Source organism: Musca domestica, unplaced genomic scaffold, assembly GCF_030504385.1.
Source record: "Musca domestica strain aabys unplaced genomic scaffold, Musca_domestica.polishedcontigs.V.1.1 60, whole genome shotgun sequence".
Classification (NCBI taxonomy): Eukaryota; Metazoa; Arthropoda; class Insecta; order Diptera; family Muscidae; genus Musca; species Musca domestica.
In genome coordinates this window covers 1807802-1828201 of record NW_026712364.1, presented here as the reverse complement: position 1 = coordinate 1828201, position 20400 = coordinate 1807802, and the positions used below count along the sequence as shown (strand labels likewise).

Genomic DNA, 20400 nt, shown 5'->3' with positions numbered 1-20400 from the left:
TTTCCCTAAAACCACGTCCTTTAAAAAAACACGTCCTTTTTTCAGAAAAACCACGTCCTTTAAAAAAACACGTCCTTTTTTCAGAAAAACCACGTCCTTTTTAAAAAAAATCCACGTCTTTGAAGAAATATTCTCAAAAAATCCACGTCTTTGAAAAAATATTCTTAAAAAATCCACGTCCTTGAAAAAATATTTAAAAAACTTGTCCTGAAAGACATCTCTTTAAAAAAAATTCACGTCCTTGAAGAAATATTCTCCTCGCATGCCCTTGAAAAAATACTCCTTAAAAATCCACGTCCTTGAAAAAATTTTCTCAAAAATTGACGTCTTTGAAAAATTATTCTCAAAAAAATCCACTTCCTTGAAAAAATATTTAAAAAACTTGTCCTGAAAGACATCTTCTTAATAAAATTCACGTTCTTGAAGAAATATTCTCCTCACATGCCCTTGAAAAAAATATTTTTTAAAAATCCACGTCCTTGAAAAAATATTCTCAAAAATTGACGTCCTTGAAAAGTTATTCTTAAAAAATCCACTTCCTTGAAAAAATATTCTTAAAATATTCACATCCTTAAAGAAACATTTTCAATTTTTTTTGTAAAGCTTAAGTTTTTAAAAAAATATAAAAAACCACGTTCTTGAAGAAATATTCTCCTCGCATGCCCTTGAAAAAATATTATTTAAAAATCCACATCCTTGAAAAAATTTTCTCAAAAATTGAAGTCCTTGAAAAGTTATTCTCAAAAAAATCCACTTCCTTAAAATAATATCCTCAAAATATTCACATCCTTAAAGAAACACTCTCAAAAATTTTTTAAAGCATAAGTCTTTAAAAAAAAAAAATATATATATATATATATATATATAAAAACCCACGTCTCATATTCTCTTCAAAAATTGGCGTCTGATAGGCCTTGGCATTAATTTATCTTTGCAGTCCTTAAAAAATATTTCTTAAATAATCCAACATTTTTGATCCAGGAGCCCCCCGTGGAGTTTGCAGAAGTTTGGATTTGACCGGTCTGATGGTTGTTCTGTTTGAGCTTAATTTTCCTTTTTTATTTACCTTTACTCGGAAACATAAAATAGACAGGAGAGTTATTTTGTTACATTCTCCAATATTTGATTTTGGACTTGAATGCTAAAAATTTTAGGCATTACGTTATTTCCGGACTTAAATTGTTTTTTTTTTTTGGTACATTGAACTTTTTTTTGACTGTTCTGTAGATTTTGACTGTTCTGTCATACTGTATATAACTCTTTTAATATCATCTGGTTAGGTCTCTGATGTTCCACACCCAGAAATAAGTCTTTTGCATTTTATTTTGCTTTTCTTTTTCTCCTTTTTAAATGCCATAAAGAGAATTATCACTGTGACTTCCCGTCTCCTGTCGCTTGGACGATTATAGGCCACACAAAAGTCTTATTTCAACTTCATTTTCACAAAGGATTTTCATTTATCCTTTTGTGTTTTGTGCTGCTTCGTATACAATCTGTTACAATAATACCAACATACATACAATCATATTTCTCCTGTGTACTTGTGTTGTGTCACGGCTAGATGACTGCTGCTGGCTCCCACAGCCTCCCAACTTAAGTGATGTTTGGCGCGGACCCAGCCAACTTTGAAAACCGCCAAGCGGCTTTTAAATGCCTTGTTTTATGTTTTTCCTTACTAGCCCTAGCCTAGGTACCTAGTCACCCATCCACCCTCCCAGCCACCCAGCTAGCTGCGTGTTTAGTAATGCAGCACGTTTATGTTGTGCCAACAATGTTGCTGGGGTTAATCAAATAAAACAAAGTATGCTTCTGTTTGTTTTTATTTCTACAACCCCCCAATCATTGCTTCCCTTTCCTTTTTAGCCTCTTGGTTGGCAGCGTGGTATACGGCACCTAAGGAGCTGTTAAATAAAGTTTTATTTTATATTTCCTTTGCTGCCGCTCGTTTTGTGGCGGCATTCCTTGTTAAATCGTCTGTATTAAGTGTGGAAAAATGGTTTGATATAGGCGCCGCCGCCGCCGCCGCCGCTGCCTTTGACTATTCAACAACCAGCATTTAACGTCATTAACTATTAAGCAGCCAAAAAGGATGTCGTGGTGGAATGTTATCAGGCAATTAATAACCGAAAAAATTAACGAATTTAAGCAAGATTTTAGATGTTGATGTAAGGCAAATAAATTGTTCGGCCTTCCCTTCACCATGAGGTGCGTATTGGGATTCAATATTCAAATAAGTTATCTTTTTTAAACCGGAAATTTCAGTGAGAAATTGGAGAATGCAGTTAAAGTCTTTGAAATATCGTAAGGTGGCGGTAGCATTATACTGATTTTTATACCCTCCACCATTCTATGGAGGGTATATTAGCCTTGTCATTCCGTTTGTAACTCCTCGAAATATTCATGACAGACCCTACAAAGTATATAGCGATGTCCGCCTGTCTGTTTTTTGCAATCAATCTTTCGAACGAATTGAGATCGAAAGCTAAAATTTTTCATACCTTTGCAGTTTCTAAGTAGGCAGGTTAAGTTCGTAAATGAGACATGTCGGTTTGCGTTTTCGTATAGCCTCCATAAAACGGTATAAAATTTCGTATTTAAAGCAAGTAATTGGCACTACGTTTTCGTATAGCCCTCATATAATGATACCTTCCGATAATCGGAATTTTCATGATTTTAGCCACATTATTCGTCGGAATTGTTTTTAATTTCTTATTTGAAGTTCGTATTGGGTACTACAGCCTACGCCAAAAAATTTCGTTTGCAGGTCCACGACTTCGTATAGTCCGAAAATTTCGAAATCTTTTGGAAATGTTTGCAGAAAATCGTCGAAATGCTTAAATTTAGAGTGTACCGTTATGTGGGGTCTGTACGAAAAAAATGACCCATCTTTGAACTCGATCTAAGTTTGACAATAATATTACGATGTACCAAGTTTGGACCAAATAGTGCGCACCAGCCAGTCAGACAGATAGACAAACGGACGGACATCGCTAGATCGGATCCAACTGTCCTTAAACGAATTTGGTCTAAAGAGATCTAGGGTCTAAAACCGTTATGGTTGAAAGTATAACGAGGTATCTATAGCAAGTTTCAAATACTAAAATTGAAACGATTCCGTGAAAAAATGTACCTAAAAGAATAAGAAACAGAATATTGGAAGGTATGATTATATAGGGCTATGACAAAAAAACTTTGACGTTTGTAGGCAATGTTCTGTTACCAGAGGTAGAACCCGTTAAAATTTATAAATACCGAAATTAAAACCCTTTTATTCGAGAAATGTGGCTAAAATCATCAGAATACCGAATGTTACAATTAAAATGCCGAATATCGGGAGGTACGGTCATATGGGATCTATGGAAAAACGTGGACCTATAAAGAAAATGTTATGCCACAATTCCGTTGAGAAATATGGCTAAAATCATCAAAATACAGAATATCGGTAGCTATGGGAAAACGAGGACCCATATAGGCTATGCCCTACCACCAGAGGTAGTACCCATTGCAAACTCTAAATACCAGATTTCATACAATTTCATTGGAAAATGTGGCTAATAGCATCAGAATATCGAATTTGGAGAGGTACGGTTATATGGGGGCTGTACAAAAACGTGCACCTATATAGGCAAGCTATTAGATAATAAAAAATACAAGCCATTAAATCTATAAATAATAAAAATTGAAAATTAAAGTAAATCGTCAAATTACCGCGTATTGTATACCTTTCTTTATATAAGTTCTCAGGAAGGCTTTCCCACAGAAAAGAGAGAAAGAGAAAGTTTTAGAGTCATCTTCCAAATATATTTTTAAAATAAAATGATAATCTATGAAGTTTCTTTTAAAATCCACTTTAAATTGTCATATAGTCCTTGAAGAATGATTCTATTTTTCCTTTGACCTTTTTGTAAGGTATACCTTGAAATCCACGTTTCAAGTAGTCTTTGATGAAATAATTCTCAAGAAATCCACGTTTCTTGGTGTGATAGTCCTTGAAGAAATTTGCAAAAATATCAACGTTTATTAACCCCGAAAGTCCTTAAAGTATTTTTCTTCTAAAAATCACATTAATTCATCTTTGAAGTCCTTAAAGAATTTTTCCGAAATAATCCAATATTTTTGGTCTAATAGTCCTTGAATTGATTCTCCATTCACTGTCTTAAAATGACACTCCATTCCATCAACAATTTTCATATTTTATTATTTGCAATTCTTTGTTTATTCTTCTTATTTTTCTTTTAATTTATCAGCAAAACTTTTTCTAAAATAAAACTTTTTTCCTATTCGAATATAGTAACGATTTTTTGTTGTGTAAAAAAATAAAGCCTTTGAAATTTCATACGTTTTTTTTTCTAACAAACTTTTTAAACAGATCAATCATTTTCATCATTTTAAATTCAAAACAAAATTTGTATATATTAACTCATTTTTTCTTTCCCTTTATTGGTGGGCGTGTTTGGCGAGTCTTCATGTCACCGCCACCGCAACCATCCGAATCAGCACTAACCGTCTCTTCTCCATCATTATCATCATCAGTTTCTTCGGATTCACTGCTCAGTATTTGTCCCACATTTGTGGCCAATGAAGCGACAGTATCCATCAACGGTTTAACATCCACACTGGGATATTCAGCCTTAACAACCTGGCCCACAACATTTAACAAGGCATCAAAACGTTTCTCTAGGCGACGATTAAAACGACGTTTATGACGATAGTATTTATCACGCTCGCTCATTTTGTTGTTACAACTGCCCCCTTCTTCCCCTCGGGCCATAGTGGTGGCTGGCATTGGGGCCGATGATGTTGATGTGGGATTTTGTATCTGCTGTGAATTGTTTCTCTCGCTGCTGGTCGATGGCATTTCAGTCATGGAAAAGTTTTCCTGTTTTATATTGTTAACCTGAGCTTGGGATAGATTTTCAGACTTAATTTCAAAGGTACGAGCATTTTCGGTGTGTAATTCAATATTTTCCATAACCGAGGGTAGGGAACTGCTGTCCAGGGACGATGTGTGCTGCACATATTCCGTACCCATTGATTCTTCGCTGGTGTCCATGAAATAATGTAATTGATGGTTTTCTATGGGAAATTTACGTAGTAAGCTATTGCTGGCCGACCTTTTGGAATAGAAATCATGATCCGTGTTACGGGCACAATTTTTAATGATATCCTTGATGTCCCTGTTGCTGACTTCACGGTCGCCACCAATTATTTCAAATTCTTCATTTGTATCACTGCTAAACAATTGGGTGCCCTCGGCAACTGTTGGAGCCGGGCCAGCAGCAGCAACTTGTAACAAGATGGTGGTGTTATTTGGTATATTCTCTTTAGAACAGTCATTTTTGAATTTCATTAAAGCTGCTGCCGTTGCTGGTGCTGATGATGTAGTTGTCGACCCTATATCTCGTGTCAAGGGCAATACATGATGGTGATGATGATGGTGGTGGTGTTGAAGGTCATGACTTCTTGTTAGGGTTTGCAAGGCAACTGCTGTTGTAACGCCATCATTATCGATGGTGCCTCCACCACGACCGCCGCCGCCTTCGTCTACCACGTGACCATCATCAGCATTTTTGGTTGCAATGGCTTCATTATCCTCCACATTGTTATTGTTACTACCAACACCGGCATTGGCAATTTTCTGTGTCACTGCATACGAATGGAGATTTGTTGTTTTGCGTGTCATAAACGCGTGTATAGCTTCAAAGAATTCCCATTCTTGATTTATACGTTGAATCATTTCAGCGTGAATTGCTTTATTCGTAGCAATGCCATCCAGACGGGATTGCTGAAAAGTATAAGAACAAGACAAGGAAATTTAATTAGCATAAATGGATTTAAAAAATGTGTATTAATGGGATTTTTATTCTTTAGAGGAAAAGCCAAAAAATTAGGTTCTGAAAACAATGTGTGAAGGAGAAAGATGGTTCGTTCTGTTTCATGCGAACTTAAAAGCACATTTCTTCTTCGATTGCGGGCTAAAAAACCAAAAGCTATTATTTTAGGGCGATAATTTAATAGTAACAAAGGGTGACCACGCAATACGCAGTATATCTTCAATTAATCTGCCAAACCTGCCCAACTCACTCCAGAAGGTCTTTCGTTATAGCATGTAAAGTTGTGCGAATTTTTATATCTGGCGTTAAAGTCGGATTTGCAGGATGAAACAAGAGATGAATAGCTTGTACAACAACAACATCCACTGTAGCACACAACAGTCTACATGGGTCCTCGTTTTCATTCAGCCTCCATATAACCCGATATTTGGTATTTTGATACTAGCCATATTTCTCAACGAGATTGTTTAAAATTTGGTATTTGGAGTTTGTAATGAGTTCTATCTTCTGTGACAGAGCGTAGTCTACATGGACACTCGTTTTCCCATAGCTCCCGTATAACCGTACCACCGGATATTCGGTATTATGATGATTTTCACATTTTCCACGTAATTACTTCAAATTTGGCAATTGAAACTCGTTATAGATATCAACTCATGTAGGTTCACCCTATGTGTATAGCACCCCTAAAATGGGACACCAACTTTATGGCATGTTAAACTGCTTTCTCCAACCGATTTTATTCAGATTTGTAGTTTAAAATGAAATTCGAAAATTAACTCCCGATATTGCTATTTTTAAAGGGTTTCTTTACCTCATGTTGGAGGTTATTATAAGTTTGGTCCGGCCGAACTTAAAATCTTTTACTTGCCTGAGTTTGGAGGTATAATCGGAGGAAATATCGTTATTTTTAAAGGGTTTCTTAACATCATGTTGGAGGGTATTATAATTTCGGTACGGACAAACTTACAGTCTTTTACTTGTCTGAATTCGAAGGTTTAATCGGAGGAAATTCTGTACTAGTCGTGTGTTAATTTCCACAGATTGCCACTTAAATTGGCATAGGTACTTCTAGCACGCATATGCATTTTAAGTCTCAAAATGTATTTGAAAAAAAGTCGATAGTGTTCCTGTGCCATGAGTGGTCACCCGAACTACATATCATTGTGTTTCCGATTGGAGGCTTTTATGTGAAGTAGCTGCAATAGACACCAATACCTATATCTGGTTTCCAGATTGAATTCGGCTCATGTGTTTAAATCTGTTTTAGCAAATATGAGCCAATGTTAAATCACAGAGGGTAATATATTGGAGCTGTATTGAATCTTTACATATTTCAACAAAGAATGCATTTGGGACAAGTAAATACTGAACTAAATTGTATTTTAATTGAACAATACATGAGGCATAAACCGAATTAGATTTAATGCAGGGCCTTAAAATGACACAGGGTCTCTTTCTTTGCGTTTTACCTGTTGCTAACAAATATACAGACATTACTTAATTGTTAAATGAGGTGTCTAAAATAAAAGTTAAGACAAACTTATGAGAAGTGTATGCTCGTTTCTTAGGACGGAAATTTGGTTCTGTTTCAACATCCAGTTTGGGAAATCCGCTACTCTAATGGGATGTAGCTAAATATCCTCTGTAGTTTGCGGGTCTGTGTAGCACTCTAGCAATACGAAATGAGGCGGCAGAACCATCCTGCGCCAAAACTACGCTGATTTTCTTCAGCCATTGAACTTTTAAACTTTTAAAACATTTCGAAAAATGGTTCTCAAATTATTTATACACCATTATTTTGGTCCAATGGATTTGTGTTAGCTCTTCCACTGTGCGGTGCATTAACACCATCGCTTTCAATTGTCTCTTCGTTACCTCTTTCCACTAATATGGGTCATCATAATCACAACACGATGACTATTTTGTTTTTATTTTATTCTGACAGCAACAACCACCCCCATCCCGCCTCCTATATGATTCCTTATCATGTTATCAACAGTTGTCAGTGTATTGAAACGCTTTTTATATATTATTACCTTGTACTGTTTGTATCTGGTAAGCATATTGGACCATTGTTTGCGAACAAAAAACACATTGAAATCATCCAATTTAGCAACACTTAAAACTTTTCTAAAATTGAACAAAAAAAAAAAAGAAAACATTATTTTAAAACACTTCAATACAAAATAATAATCTCCAGACTTACTTCCAAGGCACTACACTGTTGCTGGGTTTGCTGTTAAACCAGGAATCATAATTGATGCGAGCCTCGACTAATTTGCGTTTTTGTTCAATTGTCCCTGTGGTACGACGAATGGGGAGAAGAGGGAGGGAAAATATAAATTAGTTTGTATTTTTTATGCAACTGGCGGTATTACTACACTTACATTTCTTGGAGGCCCTACGTTTGGCATATGAATGCAGTTCCATGATTATTAGAACCCGTCTTCCGTCGGCCTTTGGTCTGCTGCTTCAAAATGCTGTTGCTTTGTTGTTCTAATTGCAGATTTCGTTTTGTTTTCCAGGGGAATTTTCGTATTAGTAGTTTTATTGGTTGGCCGACATTATTTGCTTTTTGTTTTGTTTAAAAAAATATATGTATAATTTGTTTATTTTGTACTTTTAATATTGTTTTATTAGTGGAGAACAGCGATTTTTTATTCCGTCGTCATCATTAATGCAGCCAGCTACGACAAGTCGGATTGTGGTTCTCATATTTATCACATTTTTTTCATTTTGAGGTTATTTTTTGATTCAATTGATGGGTGCGTGTGAGTGTGTGGTTATGTTGAGTATGTGGGAGCGCAAAGCCGTTCTCTGTGAGAGATTTTTTCGTTTGTTTACATTTTGTTGTTTGTGTTTTGCAGGCAAAATTATTATTGTACTCTCTCTATTGCTCTCATGGAACAGCTGTTATTTGTCTCCTCTGGCTCTCATTGTTATTTCCTCTGTTAGCTATGGATGTTATTATTTTGATGTAGTTGTTATCGATAAAAATTGTAATCGAAGCCGCTTAAGTAGTTAATTATTAAAGTAACGTGTGTTTTAGTTTAAATTTCTTTAAGTTCTAATTAAAAAATGTGAATAAACTATTTATTTAATTAAGAAAATAATTTATTTTATTATTGATTATTTTTCTTTCTTTTCTTTTTATGTGAACGCAAAAACAAAACCGAATCAACAAAACTCCAAAAATGTGATGCTTTTAATTTCTTTATACAAATTTTTTGGTTCCACCGCATATAATTTGATCGTTCGTGACCACCAACATAATTTATATATATATATAGTACCACCGATAATAATGCATGCAATGGTCGTGTTGATGAACACATTAATACAAAAGAGGAAGAAGTCTATCAAGATTTGTGTGCTTTACAAAGAACCAGTAGAAGTCAGGTATTATATTTTTAATTTCATTATTATTTTTTCTTAAGTTTTTATAATAGCAAAAAAGCCTTAATATCAATATGTCATGTATTCATAAATATTTAGTGGCACTTTTATGTCCTGTTTGGTATTTTTCATTTCCACAAGGAAGTAGATTTTAATATATATTTCTCAACGCCCTCCACCCAATCTCCTAGATTACATCCGCCACCAGTTTTGAACAGCGTGATTATGTTATACGTGAACTGATCGATACGGAATCAAATTATTTGGATGTTTTAAATGCTTTGAAAATGAAATTCATGGCCCCACTGGAAAGGTATCTAACACCGGATGATATCAAACAAATATTTCCACGTATCAAAGTGAGTGTCCAAATTATCTCTTGTGAAGGATTTTCATAAATCTATCCTTTTTTCAGGAATTAGCTGATATCCACACAAAATTTCTGGACAAATTAAGGGACTCGTTACAACCCCATGCTAAAATGAAAATGGGTCAAGTATTTTTGGAATTTCGTGAACCATTTCTAATCTATGGTGAATACTGTTCGTGTCTGCTTGGAGCAATTGATTTTCTGGCTGATATTTGTAAAAAGAATCAAATTATAGAACAATTAGTACAGGTAAGGTTAGCCTAAACTTAGGAAAGGTGCATAAATTTGTCTTTTTTGTTTGTAACACCTCTAAATATTCATCGTAGACTCCATAAAAAATATAGTAGTAGAACATCTATGCTGGAACACATTAATCTTAATTTCAATCCCTCGATCTTTTTCAAAATCAATAAAAAAATCCACGATTATTGCCGCCATTGGGCGTTCTTTAAAATGTGTTTGAGATGATGTCCCGAAAATAATAATAACTTTTATGATTTTCTCATTTCAGCAATGTGAACGTGAATATAATGTGGGCAAATTACAATTGCGGGACATTTTATCAGTACCCATGCAACGTATTTTAAAATATCATTTACTCTTAGACAAATTAGTTAAGGAAACATCACCGGTAAGTGTTTGCAAAGTTTTCGCATTCTATTGTATTAAATAAATAAAAAATAAATAAATTTGTTATCTTTTCCTGTTTGCGATTAAAGGCCCACGAAGACTATCGTTCACTGGAAAGAGCCAAAGAGGCGATGATTGATGTATCACAATATATTAATGAAGTTAAAAGGGATTCCGATCATTTAGTTATTATACAAAAAGTTAAGGTGAGATCAGATCAGAGATCGTTTAAAATTCATATTACTGGCCGATTTTTTTCTAAATTGTTTTCTTTTTTGGATTTCAGGATAGCATAATTGATTTACATTTACTGCAAAATGGCAATGACCTGCTACAATACGGTCGCCTTTTGCTCGACGGTGAGCTGCATATCAAGGCCCATGAAGATCAAAAAACCAAATTACGTTACGCTTTTGTTTTTGATAAAATTCTAATTTTGGTCAAACCATCACACATGAAAACCGGCGATATGCAGTACACATTCCGTGATTCACACAATCTAGCCGAATATCAAGTCGAACAGAGTCATTCGCGGCGTACCATTGGCCGTGATTCACGTTTTAAATATCAACTACTGCTGGCACGTAAATCGGGCAAAACAGCTTTTACATTGTACTTGAAATCGGAACCTGAACGCGATAAATGGCGTAAAGCTTTGACGGAAGCAATGTGAGTAGTGGCCATTGAAAATTGTGCAAAATTTGTGGCAAGAAAATATATCAATAAAAACAATTTGATCGAGTAAAAATTTACCTCAAGCTCGATCAAATTGTTTTTATTGATATTCAAAAAAGGTCAAAGAAATAAAAAAATATATATTTATTGTCTATTTTCTAGGGAAAATCTGGATCCACCTGGCTGCCGTAACACGGACCACAAAATGGAAATTTTCACCTTTGATGCACCCACAACGTGTCGACATTGTTCGAAATTTTTAAAGGGTCGCATACATCAGGTTTGTTTTTAGTTTTGCATTGCCTTAAATAAGGAGCATATTTAATAATTAATAATGGTTTTGTTTTTGCGTAGGGTTATCGCTGCAAAGTCTGTGAAATAGCTGTCCACAAAGGTTGCATATCATCAACTGGCCGCTGTAAACAAAATATCGTTGCCATACCCCCACCTGTGTGTGATCGACAATTGGCGCAATTCAATTGGTAAGAAAAATTGTTCAGAAGAAGACTTGAATTAACGAATCAAATAATAGAGGCGATAGGTCCCCTTCTCTTCAACTTTTTTTATAAATTTTCGGATTAAGATTCCTTGGAAACCTTGCATTTTAGATAGATAATGTCTTCGGAAATATTACTGATAATAACAGGAGGATTTTTTTTTACCTCAAGCGGATCTTTTTGGACCTTTTTAAAACATGGATAAAAACATCAATTTTGAATTCCTGGCGCTTGGTTAAAATTTAAACGGGATTCGACAACTGCTTTACTCTGAGACCTTTGGTCCATAGTGTTCATCCTAGGAAGGCCTTTTTTTCTTGGATAGAAGAGGTGTAGGGCGAGAAGAAGAAGAAAATATTTATAGATAGAAATGTATTTAGCATGGTGGATTGCCGTTGCAAACTTGAGATAATGGGATCATTAATCTGCTGGGGTTTTCCCTCTAATTATCGAATTGTATCGCGCAGTGTTATATATATCACGTTTTCCTAAAAAGTATCTCAGATACTACTCCAATTTCAGAGATCGAAATTTCTGTTTTCCCCTTTTGTCTAATTTAAAAAACCTTTTCTCCATTTTTTTCAGGTTCGTTGGCAATATGGACAGAGAAACAGCACAAGCGAGGCTAGAGCATCGACGAGTCGGCACTTATCTATTGAGAGTGCGGCCTCAAGGTGCCTCAAATCCCAAAGAAACAATGTATGCTCTAAGTTTAAAGTAAGTTTTTTTCAAAATTTTGATAAAAAACAAACAACTCTTGAAATTGAAATTTTAATGAAAATCTTTTCTGTTCTTTGCACTCAGAACCGATGACAATGTCATAAAACATATGAAAATCAATCAGGATCATTCTGGTGATAATATTGCATATTGTCTGTCATCAAGGCGACATTTTAAAAATATTGTCGAATTAGTTTCGTATTATGAACGCAATGATTTGGGGGAAAATTTTGCGGGGTGAGTTAAAAAAGATTTTAAATTTTTTTGAAAAATATAAATTATTTTATTCTTTTTTCTTTTATAGTTTGAATCAATCTTTGCAATGGCCCTATCGTGAAGTTTTGGCTACGGCAATTTATGATTTTGAACCCAAAGGCAATAATCAATTGGCCCTGAAAACTGGCTGCCAAGTTTTGGTAATTGGCAAAGATGGTGACAATAAAGGTTGGTGGCGGGGTAAAATTGGTGATACGGTAAGTTGTTTGTTGGTCTACATCGTGGATGGACTCCATCCGCACTTAGCCCATCTGACAAATAAATTTGCTTTCCAAATACATAATTGTGATTAGAAATCAAAGCCTACATAAGGTCGTCTAAAGGTGAGAATACATAAAACGCTTTTTTGACTGGCTTAAGTCAGCGGCTGGCTTGTTTGCAAAAGAAAGAAAAAAACAAATAAGCTTTAGGTTACTTAGTTCAATATCGCTCCATAATTTATACTTGTTACCCCCACGCTCCTTTCTTATACCCTCCATTAGAGGGTATATTGAGTTTGTCATTCCGTTTCTAACACCTCGAAATATACATTTTAGACCCCACAAAGTATATATATTCTTGATCAGCATAAAATTCTATGTAGAAATGATGTAGGTTGATAAAATTTTACTCAAATGTATATTATAACTGCAGGACTTTTGGTATTGAAAATGAACAATGTAGGTCCACGTTTCATTATAGCCCCTAAATAATGGTACCTACCTATTTTCGGTATTTTGGTGATTTAAACGACATTAATCACCGGAAATTTTTCAAATGTAGTATTTGAAGCTCGTAATAGATTCTACAGCCTATAACAGAAAATTGTCTGTGCTAGTCCATTTCTTCGTATAGCCCCAAATACGAAATTTTGATGATTTTAGCTATATAATACACTGAATTTTTTTATTCAAGTTTCGCATTTGAATATTGTCATGGTCTATGACAAAAGTTGCCTATGCAGGTCCACGTCGTCGTATAGACCCTAGCATAACGTCTACACCCGGTATTTTTATGATTTTAACAAAATTCTTAATGGATTTTATTTTTTTGAAAAGTGCCAAAATCGTTCCAAATGGTGGAGGGTATTCAAAGATCGGCCCGGCTGAACTTACACATTTTTCACTTATTTTTATACCCCCCACCTTGGAGGGGAGGGTATATTTGTTGTACTTTTATAGTTTGAAATAAAAGCCAATGTTTGTTAATACTAAAGGTGTAAAGATTTATTGGATGATGAGCGTTCACAGCTACTAATTTGAAAGGAATGAAGAAGTTACAATGTAGTGAGTCAGACTCGAGTGACAGACAAAACAAGACTGAGCAAGCTAAAATGGCGGTAGCACGGCGTCCTATTATATGGGCGTTGCCGTATAGGATGTTGCAACATGAGATGCCATATTGTTAATGTGGGTTGCCCCAACATCTCCCTCCTTAAGATGAGAAGGTGATCTTGAAATAGGTTCGACTGGTTGTCTGCGACTGGTTATTCTTTGAGGTGTCCAGTTTGGTGAACCTGTTGGAGTTGCAAAATGTTCTTGATGGTTAGGCAAAGCGATTTCGAATTCTTCAAGTAGTACGTCTAATGGTAGTTTTTGTCGTTCTTGACTGCTTGACTCTACCGATTCTCTATGTCGAAGTTGATCAGTATGAGCTCGTACTAGAATTTTCCTGTCCCCAACGTCGATTAGAGTGTTGTAAATGACTTTCCCTTTACGCTCGACTATTTCGCCTGTTGTCCAGTAACTTTTGTTTCCTTTGAAGTTTCTGGCATAGACCAATTCTCCGTTGCTAAACTCTCTGTTTTTGGTACCGTGTTTGGTATTGTACTGCTGTTCCATTTTGTGATTGACGTTATACTCAGGCGATTGTTGCTTCCTTAGAACGTCGAAGACCGTTCTCATTTTTCTTCCGATGAAGGATTCTGCTGGAGACTTACCTTCTGGTGCATTTGGATTTGGTGTGGATCTGTAGACTTCTAGGAAGGTTTGGAGAGATTCCGTAGGCGTTTCTTCCCCTTCTAGTTTTTTTAATGCACGTTTAAGTGTATGAACGAAACGCTCGGCTTGTCCATTTGAACTTGGATGAAAACGAACAGTCCTTGTGTGTTTAATGCCTTTTTTGCTGCACCACTTCTCAAATTGTTCTGAACAGAACTGTGTTCCGTTGTCCGAGACCAATTGTTCAGGATTTCCGAAGAGTGCACAATATTCGTTTAACATTTTTAATGTTGCATATGTGGTTGTCGTTGTTGTCTCGTATATAACAGGGTATTTTGAATACGAGTCGATGATAAGAAGATAATATTTACCTTTTTCTGGACCAGCATAGTCTATATGTATCCTTTCAAGAGGGTGTGAAGTTAATGGCCATGGGCAAAGATTTGTTTTTACTGGACTTTTTGCCGCATGTTGACAATTTTTGCATTTCCGAACAAAGTCTTCAATTTGTTTGTCGATGTTTGGCCAATAAACATAACTTCTGGCGATGGCTTTGCTGCGTTCTGCTGATAAGTGTCCTCTGTGAAGTTGTTGTAAGATTTGTCTCTGATATGATTTAGGGATTACTATACGATTATTGAAGAGAATACAACCATCGAAGGTTGAAAGATTTTCCTTGCGGTTGAAAAATTGAATAATTGATGGGTTAATATTTTTCTTGCTTTCTGGCCATTCTGTTTGAATGTATTTGAGGACCATTTGTAAATCCGTGTCTTTTGTTGTTGCATCGACGATCATTTTAAATGATACTGGGAGAACTGACATAGTTTCATTTATCTCGTTACGTATGTCTTCTTCGAATGATATTGAAGCCACTATAAAGTCATCTGCTGGTTTTTCGTGATTGTTGACTAATCTTGATAATACATCAGCGTGACCAAAGTCCTTTGTGTTTGTGTATTTAATTTCGAAGTTGTAAGCCAGTAATATAAGGGCCCATCGTTGTAAACGATTTGCTGTGTAAATTGGAACTCCCTTCTTTGAACCAAATATTGCGAGTAAGGGTTTGTGATCGGTGTGTAAAGTAAATTTGCGTCCGAATAACATTTTGTGAAACCGTTGAACGGCGAATATAAGGGCTAGGCCTTCTTTTTCTATTTGGCTGTAATTCTTTTCCGCTTGTGTGAGTGATCTGGAAATATGATGTATTGCCTTCATAGTGTTGTCTGGAAACATATGATAGATAACCGCGCCGATTCCGTGAGATGATGCATCGGCTGCTACATGTATAGGCAAGTTTGGATTGTAATGCGTTAAAAGAAGATCTGATGTCAAGATGTTCTTAAAGTCGTTTAATGATTTTTGACACTGTGACGTCCACTCGAACTTGGCGTCCTTTTTTAGTAGATCGTCAAGAGGTTTACGTAGTGTTCTCATGTTGTTTACAAATTTCCCGTAATGATTAATAGAGCCTAATAACGATCTTACTTCCGAGACGTTTTCTGGTGTTTTAAGATTTTGAACGGCTGCTATTTTGATTGGGTCAGGTTTGATTCCATCTTTGCTTATTATGTGTCCTAGATATTTGATTTGTTTTTGAAAGAATTGGCATTTTTCAAATTTCAGCTTGAATCCGTGATCTTGAATTCTTTGTAAAAGCTTGTTTAAATTTAATTTATGTTCCGGAATAGATGGACTTGATAACATGATGTCGTCTATATATGCTTTTGCTCCTTCTATGCCTGCGCATAGCTTATCCATGATCCTTTGAAATGCTCCCGGAGCTGATTTTATACCTGGGGTTAGACGGTTGAACTCATATAGACCTTTGTGTGTATTGATGGTGAGAAGCTCTTTACTTTCGTCGTCAACTTCGACTTGTAAGTATGCGTCTGAGAGATCTAAGTGACTAAAGATTACACAGTTGTGGCAATCAGACATGATTTCTTCCGGTGTTGGTAATGGATACTGATTAGGTTCTACTATTGAGTTTAGTCCTGTTGAATAGTCTGCACATAATCGAATTTTTCCATTACGTTTGCTGACCACTATCGGCGCTGCGTACCTCGATGAATCTACCGGTGTGATTATTCCTGCGTTTTCTAATCTGAGGAGTTCTGTTTCAATTTCCTTTCTTGCTGCGAAAGGAACTGGTCGTTTGGGAACGAATATTTCTTTTGTGTTTGGCAATAATTGTATGTTGACTTTTGTTTTGCACAGACCTGGGGTACTGTTATCAAAAACTGGTTGATAATTCGTTTTCAATTCTGCTATTTCATCAACGAAGTTTATTTGATGACACCATGAGGTTATTGGTTTCTGCCATAGATTGAATGCTTGAATCCAATCGATTCCCATGATATTGAGTTTTTCTATATCTGTTATATAACATTTTAATGTTTTTGATGTTTTGTCGATTGTGACGTCACATTGAAATTCTGCTAGGAGCTTGATTGAATTTGCGTTTGCGTCGCTAGCGTTGTCAAAAGTTTCGTAGGCTACAGGCTTACCTATAGCTTTCCATGTGTTGATAGATACAATTGATATGTCTGATGCAGTATCAATTTGAAGTTTTACAGGATTGTTGTTAATTAGGACAGTTGTGTATTTCCTTAAGTCGCGGAAATTAATGTTGTGTGTTTTGAAAACTGCCTTAGTTTTGAATGATTTCCTTGAATTGCTGTATTTCTTGAATTCGTTCTGGTTGTTTTCAGACGATGATTTGAAATTCTTACCAGTCTTAGCGATGTTGCAAAAGTTATTTTTATGACCCACTTGATTGCATGTTGTGCATTTATGTTTCTGGAAAGGACAAAATTTGACGTAGTGAAGGTCTCCGCAATACCAACAGGGTGAATTGGGTGTTTTGTGCTTCTTAAAGTCTTTTGCGTGCTTGTTGAGTGAACAGACGATTTTTGATTGATGTTCAATGAGAATGTTGTCCGATTTGAGATCTAGAATTCGTTGTGTTTCGTCTACTAGTTGATCTAGGTTCATTGTAGTGTTTTCATCATCCAGTACCTTTAGTAAGCGAAGTCTTATGTCGTTGTCCTTTGCTGACTTGAGTCCTAAGACGAAAATGAGACATTTGAATTGGTCGATTTTCAGTTCTTTCATTTTGAATAGTTCGCATTGTAGGTTTACTCTGCTTGCGTATTCTCTGAAATCTTCGCTGTCGCCTTTTGCTAGCTGAAGGCATTTGTATCTTTGTGAGACTTGTGTTTCTGTTTTACCAAAGAGTTTCTTGAGTTTCTCTACTGTATCCTTTAGAGTCATGTCTTCAGGTTTTGCTGGTAATACGTAGTTGGCAAATCTTTCATGTACTTGGTTCGACATTTTTCTCCATAACAAGGCCACTTTGTCATGTTCTTCGAGTGAGCTTGCTTCTTTTTCGAAAACATGCACAAACCTGTTGTACCACGCTTGAAATATCAGACCGCTCTCTGGCTCGTATACGAATGCTGTCATTGACTGTGCTAGTGATTCCATTAGTGCTGCTTTGGATGAATTTGATGTTTGTGGTGAGTGTGGTGAATTTGATGCTCCTTGTGCTTGAAGAAGATCAGCCATATGCTTTAGCAGTTGCGTTTGTTGCGACATTGCTTTTTGTTGCTCTGTTAACAATTGTAGAATTATGTCTTGAGACATTTTTGCGGATTGTTGTGTGTGTAATTATTGATCAATTTCCACTATCCTCGTCGCCACTTTTGTTGTGCTTTTATGGTTTGAAATAAAAGCCAATGTTTGTTAATACTAAAGGTGTAAAGATTTATTGGATGATGAGCGTTCACAGCTACTAATTTGAAAGGAATGAAGAAGTTACAATGTAGTGAGTCAGACTCGAGTGACAGACAAAACAAGACTGAGCAAGCTAAAATGGCGGTAGCACGGCGTCCTATTATATGGGCGTTGCCGTATAGGATGTTGCAACATGAGATGCCATATTGTTAATGTGGGTTGCCCCAACAATATTAACTTTGTCATTCCGTTTGTAACATCCTTAAATATTCGTCTTAGACCCCATAAAGCATAATCAGCATAAAATTCTAAGTCGATTTAACGATGTCCGTCTGTCCGTCTGTCTGCCTGTTGAAATCACGATACAGCCCACATTATTTGACTTAGAGCGCCAAAATTTAGCAGAGCTATTTGTATTGTGTCTAGGATGGTTGGTATTGAAAATGAGATATATCGGTCCACGTTCTGGTATAGTCCCCATATAACGGTACCTCCCGATATTCGGTATTTTGATGATTTATGCCACATATTTTCACGGATTTGTCTAAAAATTGGTATTTGTGGGTCATTATGGTTTCCAGCTCCGGTGGCGAAACATTGCATGTATGGGTCCATGATTTGGTATAGCCCCCATATAACGGTACCTCCCGATATTCGGTATTTTGATGGTTTTTGCCACATTTTTTCACTCATTTGTCTAAAAATTGGTATTTGTGGGTCATAATGGGTCATAGTTCGTGTGCCGAAACATTGTAATTATAGGTCCACGTTTTGGTGTAGCCCCCATATAACGGTACCCCCCGATATTTGGCATTTTAATGGTTTTTGCACATTTCTTCTAATGTTTCTTTTACCCTAAGGTGGAGGGTATTAAAAGTTTGGCCCGGCCGAAATTAATGTTTTTTTACTTGTTTTTATCCCAAGCTGCCTACATAATTTTTTTCTTCCCTCTCTTCCTTCCAGGTTGGCTACTTTCCCAAGGAGTACGTTCAAGAGCATCCACCCACCAACGATGAACTTTGATATTACAATTATGAAATTGATTTCTCCCGCAGTAAATTGGAACGTTCTCTACAAATGAGAAATTCTCTAACAATGAATCTTTGTAAAGAATTATCATTAGATCATGAACAAAATATACCAGCAACACCCCCGCATAGATCACACACCTTCGTTGGACAATTGGAAGAGAATTTGCAGCTGTCACAAGATCACGAAAACGTACAAGAGGAAGCCAATACACCACAACAACAACAAGAAATTATTGTAACCGAGGGTCAGTAAGTTTTCCTAAAAAAAAATCATAATATGTTACAAAGAATAGAAGTGGGTGGAAATAGACTCTCAAATTCAAAACTATTGAACAAAAACCACATAGGGAAAAAATATATTAAAAAAGGGGTTTCTATTCGTTTTTTTAAATTAAACAAATTTGAATGAATATCCTTGCGGATCACCTTTTTTCAATTGCATATACTTGGAAACATGCTTCCAGTATTTGTAAATTACCACCCAACCAACTAAAAAAAATCATATAAAAACTAATAATATTTTTAATATTAATTATTAAGAAAAACACAACAAACAATTATGTAAAATGTTACAAATATTAAGTTTTTCTTCCATTAGGATTTTTATGTTCAAAGAAATGAAATGGTTTTTGTTGAAAAAAAAAAACAAGTTCAAATCACAGTCAAATACTTTGTTATAAACATTTAATTTAATTTGTTACAAAAAGTGCCAATATACATACATTATATATATATTATTGTACATTTTATATATACATATATTTTTTAAATTAAAACATATATAGTTTTTTTCTTGCATTCGATTTGAAGAGATTTGAGAAGGTTTCCGTTTTGTTATTAAACATGTTTGTTTAATTTTATTTAAACAAAAAACAATTTGCTGAATACTAGTTATACAAACTTACAAGACAAGAACAAAAAAAACCTAAAAATATATATTTTTTGATGGTGTTACCAAATAATAATAAAGAATAAAACACAATATGAAACAAATTACAAAACAATATATATATTTATGAAACATATGTGCAGCTTTAATATTTAACAAACGAAAAAAAAAACATAAAGTATAAAAGAACATTATTAGACTTTTAATGAATTGAATAACTTATATACACTATATATACATTTTTACACAACACCCCGAGAAACCATCCATCATCCTCATAGAGAAAACATTAATATTCATCTACAACAAAATAAATAAAATTGATAGAAAAAATAAGGGACAAAATATTTTATGAACATTAGAAAATTATAACAAAATTAATTTATATAGAAAAGATTTTAAGGAAAATTATTTAACAATAT

At 35.2% G+C, this 20400-nt stretch overlaps 2 protein-coding genes across 4 annotated transcripts in view; one reads left to right on the top strand and one right to left on the bottom strand.

The window, feature by feature from the left end:
* Positions 1–20149, top strand: part of LOC101896721 (protein vav) — a 147371-nt gene extending 127222 nt beyond the window's left edge. For 2 of the 3 annotated variants that reach the window (XM_059129403.1, XM_059129402.1), the window contains exons 5-16: positions 9128–9236; positions 9425–9592; positions 9649–9852; positions 10115–10234; positions 10323–10439; positions 10520–10902; positions 11071–11188; positions 11263–11390; positions 11991–12122; positions 12210–12362; positions 12430–12598; positions 19022–20147. In XM_059129403.1, the coding sequence (XP_058985386.1) occupies positions 9128–9236; positions 9425–9592; positions 9649–9852; positions 10115–10234; positions 10323–10439; positions 10520–10902; positions 11071–11188; positions 11263–11390; positions 11991–12122; positions 12210–12362; positions 12430–12598; positions 19022–19081 (1861 nt within the window). In that variant the 3' untranslated portion in view covers positions 19082–20147. Of the gene's footprint in view, positions 1–9127; positions 9237–9424; positions 9593–9648; positions 9853–10114; positions 10235–10322; positions 10440–10519; positions 10903–11070; positions 11189–11262; positions 11391–11990; positions 12123–12209; positions 12363–12429; positions 12599–19021 lie in introns of all 3 variants that reach the window. The other variant, XM_059129404.1, reaches the window with a different exon arrangement.
* LOC101896540 (uncharacterized) lies at positions 4173–8609 on the bottom strand. The gene is made up of 4 exons (XM_005187516.4): positions 8225–8609; positions 8044–8137; positions 7874–7967; positions 4173–5785 (listed from the first exon to the last, which is right to left on the bottom strand). The coding sequence occupies exons 1-4, from the start codon at positions 8265–8267 to the stop codon at positions 4421–4423; spliced, it is 1596 nt and encodes a 531-aa protein (XP_005187573.1). The 5' UTR covers positions 8268–8609; the 3' UTR covers positions 4173–4420.
* Positions 20150–20400: the final 251 nt, after the last annotated feature.